Source organism: Sceloporus undulatus, chromosome 2 (assembly GCF_019175285.1).
Source record: "Sceloporus undulatus isolate JIND9_A2432 ecotype Alabama chromosome 2, SceUnd_v1.1, whole genome shotgun sequence".
NCBI classification, from domain to species: domain Eukaryota; kingdom Metazoa; phylum Chordata; class Lepidosauria; order Squamata; family Phrynosomatidae; genus Sceloporus; species Sceloporus undulatus.
Window position 1 is genome coordinate 90,750,681 of NC_056523.1, and position 7,160 is coordinate 90,757,840.

The window sequence follows — 7,160 nt, forward strand, 5'->3', positions numbered from 1 at the left end:
ACTCCCTCTCAAATGGTTGCTGCCCTGCCCATCTATTGTATTTAATCTTAAAGTTGTGGTTTCAAGAAAATTCCAGTGTTTTTATAATGGTGTCCAGTAGATTTACATTTCCTGTTACATGTAATGTTTAACAAAAGTGAATGAGAACATGACTGTCTTGCTTTCCACAAGAGTGAATGGAAATATGAATTCATAAACAGGTTGGCCCCTTTGGAACTGTTCACCAGTTCATTTAGCACCACTGTGATAGGATATTGGGATTCAGCATCAAAAACGTCGTGGGCAGGGGTGGCCAATTTGCTGCCTTCCTGAGGCCACACAAACTGCCAAAAAATCTCCATAATAGAACAAAAACTATGATGGAAGCAGCCTGAAATCCAGGTTTTGTCTTTGATTTTCTTTCTTTCTTTTTTAGATTGTAATAAAACAGCTTCCCTCTTCCCATCTATTTAAAAGGTAAATTGCCATTCCTGTCGGCTTCCAGGTGTGACACTCTTCCACTCTTTTCTCCAGAAAAAGGACCCAGGGTGTCTAGAGGGGCTAAGGACCGCACTTGCCACTGCTGGTCTTGGGCCTTAAGCTAGGCCTCACCCTCACTGTTCAAAATCTAGTTCTTGTGTCAAATCTACAATGTTGAAATTCTTTGAAATTGGATTCCATGACAAGATCAACAACACAGGTTTTCAATCTTGATGAATTATTTCCTAGATAGTAAAGTAAAATCAATCTGCCAGTGAATCTTACTTTGATTTATGTCATAAAATCTCTGGCAAGTATTTTGACACGAACTAGATATCCAAATGTGGCCTGGTATTTCTGTTTTTGTAGAGCAAGCATGGTGTAGTTGTTTTGAGTGATTGACATCAACTCTGGAGACCAGGGTTCAATTCCTCACTCAGCCATGACATCCAGTGGGTGACCCTGGGTAAGTCACAGCCACTCAGCCTCAGAGGATGGTAACGGCAAACCCCCTCTGAACAAATCATGCCAAAAAAAACCCATGATAAAGTTGCCTTACTGTTGCCATAAGTCTGAAACGACTTGAAGGCACACAAGAACGACAATAGATAAAATATAGTTCCTTTGAACATGCACCTGCTTTATCCTTCCCAAACCACATCCCTAGACGTGCTTTTTGCTCAATTGACTCAACTTGTCATTTTGGCTTTTTGCTGTTTGGGTTTTACTGGGTGCTCACTGTAAGAAAAACCATTGTAAAATTGTATTCTACTAGGAAAGGAAGCTATCTTGTGGCACAAAAGGTACAGTAATGACTCTAAAGAAGGGGTGGAGGGGACAGTACACACAATGGATGAGCAGCAAGCAAAAGCTATGAATCCCACTTTGATGCCATGTGAGTAGACTATCTGTATTAAAGAGGCTCCTTTCTGGCAATTAAAGTAGTAAACTGGGAACATGTATTTTAGGAAAAGAGAGCCAACAATATTACATCCAGTTACAAATCCTCCGACTCTGGCATAGCCTGTATCCAGCCCCGAGGTGTTCTGTTAAAACTGGGCCTGTTAGAAATGAGCTCCAGGCTGTTCATGGTGTCCGTGGGTTCTTCACCCATCTCAAACCCAGGGAATACATCATTCAGTAATTGTCCACCAAATGGAGTTGGTGTCCTGCAAGGAGAAAGAAAGGAGCAAGAGCTTTAATTGGTTTGCAAAGCAGCTGTTAAAGCTTAAATGTGGGTGACTGCTTGATCCTTCATCATACAGGACATTTTGTAACTGCCCATGCAATTGCCCATTATGAAAACTAATACTGTCCCACATTGTGCTAGTCTTCGCTAATAATTTAGTCAAGCAATTATGCACTAGTGTCTTTGTAACTACAGTATGTGTGAATATTTGCCTTCAAGTCACCTGAATTTCACAGGGTTTTCTTGGGCAAGGAATACTCGGAGGTGGTCTTGCCAGTTCCTCTCTCTGAAATAAAGCCTACAGCACCTGGTATGTATTGGAGGTCTACCATCCCACCCTGTTCAGCTTCCAAGATCAGGTGGGATCTGACAACGTTAGATTATTCAGGTAGAAGTCTTTGCAACTGCATCTACAGAATTCATTAGCAGCATTTACAAATAGCATACAGTTGTCCATATCCGCAGATTCCACCCTCCATGTGGCTTGAAAATGTTCCCTCTGCCCAAAATTACAAAAAGCAAACCTTGATTTTGCCATTTTATGTAAGAGACACCATTTTGCCACACCATTGTATATAATGGGACTTTGAGCATCCACAGATTTTGCTAACCATGGGAGGTCCTGAAACAAAACCACAGCGGATACCTCCTGTATTTTGTTTAGTCCACTGGCTGGCCACTGTCTTCTACTGCCTGGCTAGTTTCTATAGACACTTAGGCTGCCTCACAGATCAGCAAGTTGTGTTTAACAAGAGAAATGTACACATGTGTTCATCTGAACATAAAAACCGAAGTGGGTGACTTCCTAGGGTTAGTGGCACATTGGGTGCCGCTCTGACACTGCATATGCTGCTGTCGCCACTGCTACAGCAAAGAGTGGGAGGGAAGGAATGTTAGATACATTTTGAAACATCTAAATTTTCCTTCATCTTGAAGGTGTGCCTTCATTTTGAAGGTGTGATTGTTGGCTGAGAGGCCTGTCAAACCTACAAGAAAATGTTGTTTCCTCTTCTGTTGCCAAAAGTGTACCCCCCCCCCCAAAATTCCCTTGCCTTTCCTTGAGTCAGAAATAGAAATGTGAAGGCTTGGGACTGGGAGGGCAAGAAAAAAAAAAAGACCCTCTTTTTTCTCACCCTTCCTCCCCCCCTTGGAAAATTTGGGGGAAAAATGAATCTATGGAATATTTTTTTCAGAATGATAAATATAATAATTACAAAAAGGGGTTCATATATTAACAAACTCAAAATCAGTTTTTGAAAACTATGTAAGTGGAAGACATTTATGTAAGACCATGTACAGTATTAGTATCCATTCCAAATCTTGGTTCCCTTTTCTCAATATTTTTTTAATGGAAATGTGTGTGTTATGTCTGCTTGATACTATGAAGAACCAGTGGAGATAAAATAATCATCTTTTTTAAAAAACTAGGGTGGATGGTTTCTTCTGTTTTTATTGAGGTTCCCCCTACTCCTAAAACTGGTGGAACAAAAGTGGATCCTTATAGTCCAGGTGGTCCTCACAGTTCAAGATAATGTATGTCCATTTGTAACAAAAAATAAAAAAGTAAGTTAAATGTACAATTGTATTCTGAATAAATATACTTTAAATATATTAAACACAATAATTTTATGCCAAATCAAGTTATATATAATGCATTTTATGTTACTATAATTATTACTAAGTAATAATGACTTATGGCAACCCCAAGGTGAACCTATCATGGGGTTTTTTGGCAAAATTTGTTTGGGATTTTTATTTTTGTTTTTGTCCTTGCTTTCCTCTGTGGCTGAGAGAGTGTGACTTGCCCAAGGTCTCACAGCCGCAGGAGTTTACCGCATACCATGCAGCTGTGGACAAGTCTACATAGGGACCACCAAAAGCAGTGTGCAAACAAGAATCAAGGAACACGAGAGACACTGCAGACGGGGCCATCCAGAAAAATCAGCAGTAGCAGAACATGCCACAAACCATCCTGGGCATAAAATACTGTTTTAAAACACTGACATTCTGGACCATGCCAACCACTACCAGCACAGGGAAGCCATTGAAATCCACAAACACCTGGACAATTTCAACAGAAAAGAGGAAACCCTTAAAGTGAACAAGGTTTGGCTACCAGTCCTGAAAGATAGCAAGATAAAGACTCAACAAATGCAAATGAGAAATCTCCCAGCAGACAATGAGCACTATCAAGCAGACATTGGCGGGTTACAGACTGCCGAAAAGCGGCGGCCTGCACCCGCCCCTTTCCCCGTTGTATCGGGGCCTCAGCTGCCAGACTGGCAGCCTCCGAGGTCCCGATCTGCCGCTTTGCCGGCTGCGGGGAAGCGGCAAAAGGCCACTTCCCCGTGGCCTGGAAAGGGGTGTCCTTAGGGCTTCAAGCCCCAAGGACACCCCAACAGCAGCGGGGACTCCCAGAAAGGGCGAAACGTCAGGAAGAAAGTCTTCTAGAACATGGCCACATAGCCCGAAAAACCCACAAAAAACTATGGATGCTAGCAATGAAAGCCTTCGACTTCACATCATCCAGTGGGTTTCCAACTGTCCAACAATCAAACCCCACTATACCACACCGGTTTTCAGAACTGTTTGTAAGCTCAATTTAAAAAAATCAATTCCACAAACTTAGTTTGGCTCAGGGTCCACCCATCATTGGGTGTGTCTCTCCTCTTACATTTTGTGTGGGTCAAAGACCCTTCCTGAAGGAGAGGCCCACTTTCCTGAGTATCTCTCAGTTACCAGAACAACACAGAATAAAGTCTTGAAAGCAATGCTTATATGGCAGATGTGTTGCCAAAGAAATAGCAATTATTCAAGTACGTTATTCTGGCAACTTTTCCTTTTCCTTTCATTAGCAATGGAATTCTAACAGCCAAAAACCCAGTTTGTAGATTTGCATTTTCCAAAATGTATTGCCTTTCCAAAACCAGAAATAGAAAATCAATTTTGACAGCATGGGAAAGACAACAATTGTGAAGTTAAAAAAAGATTGCATTTGCTTAATGATATACTTATCTATATTATATTTTCTCAATATAAGTTATTTCAAAATCTAATTGTACATTTCTCCCCAAAGAATCTTCTTAGCCATTTTCCTCAATGGCCTCCACTGTGGCATTTTTCCAGGACATTGTGAGAAAACCAAATGACCTGCTGCTGTGTCCACCACCAAATAAATCTGTATGCCAAATACTAATGTTATGTCTCCTTTGGTCTTGGTATTTTTTTCTTTTTTCTTTAAAAATAATCCTCCAGCTTTCATTTAAATTGCCAGTCTTGAAACTGGCTAGTCATAGCCACAGAAGAGGCAAGCAAATAATAAATTTGGACTATTGAGTACTAATTTAAAAGCTTGAAATAGTACTGCAGCCATAAGAAAAGAAATAAGACAGTTAAAAATCTGTTCATTATATTTGAATGTGGTTCTGCTACAAGGCCAGAAATATATCCAAAGAGAAATTTGAGAACATCAAATGCTAAAAGAGTAAGTCTCTGGAACAGTTCCCTGACCCACCATGTGTTCAAGATATTGAGAACACAGGCATGTTCTGTTTAAAGTGTAAAAAGAAGGACTGCAAAAATAGTGGTGAGAATAACTAAGCATACTGTAGCAAGGAATGACTTTTGCAACAGTGATGTTGAAGACGAGAAATAGGTCTTTAGACTGTACACTTTACACTGTAAAGAAAATGAACTGAAATCCTGCAAATTTTAAAACAGCTGTTGATGAAGGTAGATGTCAACATATGTTTGGCTGTTCTCACCAGACCCTTCAAATGGCTTTGTAAGATTGAAATTGGAGCCTGTCTTTATATGCAAAACTTTGGCTTTACCATATTTCAAAGAGTTGTTGGTGTCTGTGAACAATTTTCAGATTGATTTGCAAAATGCATCTTTATATCCTTAGTAATGGAATGAGTTTCATTTATTTGCTGTTAAGTTTGTATACTATTACCATAATAAAGTAAAGGGGTTAACCTTGTGTCATATCAAATTAGCCCTCAAGCCGGAATTCTTCTGGGATGCTACGCCAGTGGGGCTTTTTACATGCTTGCATAACAAGGTATACAATATCCTCTTTTTGAAAGTAGTCTCCTTTGGCACAACAGGCTAGCTTATAAACTGGTTGGTGCATGGGGAAGCTATTAGGCAAACTACTACCATCAGACTGGGTTGCTCTGAATATGACAGTGGATCTTTATGTTCGAATAGCTGTAGACAGGATCTTAGCCTTAGTGTGCTTTCCTTTGCCTTGATGTTTCTGTTCTTTACTACATTCCTTCTTGCCTTGAAATCCCTTCAATCCAATTGCTGTTGTGTGCCTTTGAGTAATTTCTGAATTATGGTGACCCTAAAACAAACCTATCATGGGTTTTTCCTGACAAGATTTTTTCAGAGGGAGTTTGCCCTTTCACCTTCCTCTGAGGCTGAGAGAGTGTGGCTTGCCCAACGTCACTCAGTGGGTTTCCATGGAGATTTGAACCCTAGTCTCAAGTCATTGTCCAGCACTCAAACCATTACATATCTCTTAAGGCCTCTTAAGATGAATGCTTTTTTACATATTTATTGAGAAAATTACACAGGAGATGGATCCATTGGGTAGTGGGGGCCTAATAGTCCCAGTCTTCCTATTACTCTTTTTTGTACAATATTGCCATCCGCCTCTATTGCCAAGATCCTGGTCCATGCCCTAGTGGTCTCACGACTTGATTACTGTAATGTCCTCCTGGCTGGGCTTCCTTTTTCTCACCTCCGTCCTTTAATCTCTGTCCAGCATTCAGCTGCACGCATTATCACTTCCACCCACCGCTCTGACCACATCTCTCCTGTGTTGGCATCCCTTCACTGGCTCCCCCTCCCTTTCTGTATTCAGTATAAGCTCCTGCTGACTATGTTTAAAGCCCTCCATGGGCTGGCCCCTCCTTACTTATCAGACCTTCTTTCTCCTCACCTTCCCACTCGGGCCCTCCGTTCTGGTAGTCAGGGTCAGCTGTCCCAGCCCAGGATTTCCTCTGCCCCATCTCAGATTCGCCCCTTTTCACTCACTGCCCTCACTCCTGGACCCTTCTTCCCCCGCGAGCAAGGGCCATCATTTCCTTAGCCAGCTTCAAAACGGAGTTGAAGACCATCCTGTTCAGAGAAGCTTTCCCAGGCATTGCATAATTGTCGCTTGCTATTTGATGTTCTTTTGGTACCTGTTTTATCGAACCATTTCATGTATTGCTATGTACTTTATATATATTATCCTACTAGAGAAGCAGGCTAGCTCCAACAGGCCTCCCTGGTAGAAGATTAACCATCCATTATGATGCCAAGCCCCCCCCCCCAGTCCATCTGCCTTGGTCCAGGCCTTGGAGGTGGAGAGGAATTGCTGGACCTCATCCCCTTCCCCACCACCTTTCCCTTCTCCTTTTGTGTCATGTCTTTTTTAGATTGTAAGCCTGAGGGCAGGGAACCATCTAATTAAAAATATTGTATGTACAGCGCTGTGTAAATTTACAGTGCTTTATAA

The 7,160-nt window shown here is 41.4% G+C and overlaps 1 protein-coding gene across 1 annotated transcript in view; it reads right to left on the minus strand.

Moving 5' to 3' along the window:
• Positions 1–1,395: 1,395 nt before the first annotated feature.
• The window catches only part of MYOZ3 (myozenin 3), a 13,162-nt gene continuing 7,397 nt past the window's right edge, over positions 1,396–7,160 (minus strand). The window contains exon 4 of the mRNA XM_042447325.1: positions 1,396–1,628. Within this exon, the coding sequence (XP_042303259.1) occupies positions 1,457–1,628 (172 nt within the window). The 3' untranslated portion in view covers positions 1,396–1,456. The remainder of the gene's footprint in view (positions 1,629–7,160) is intronic.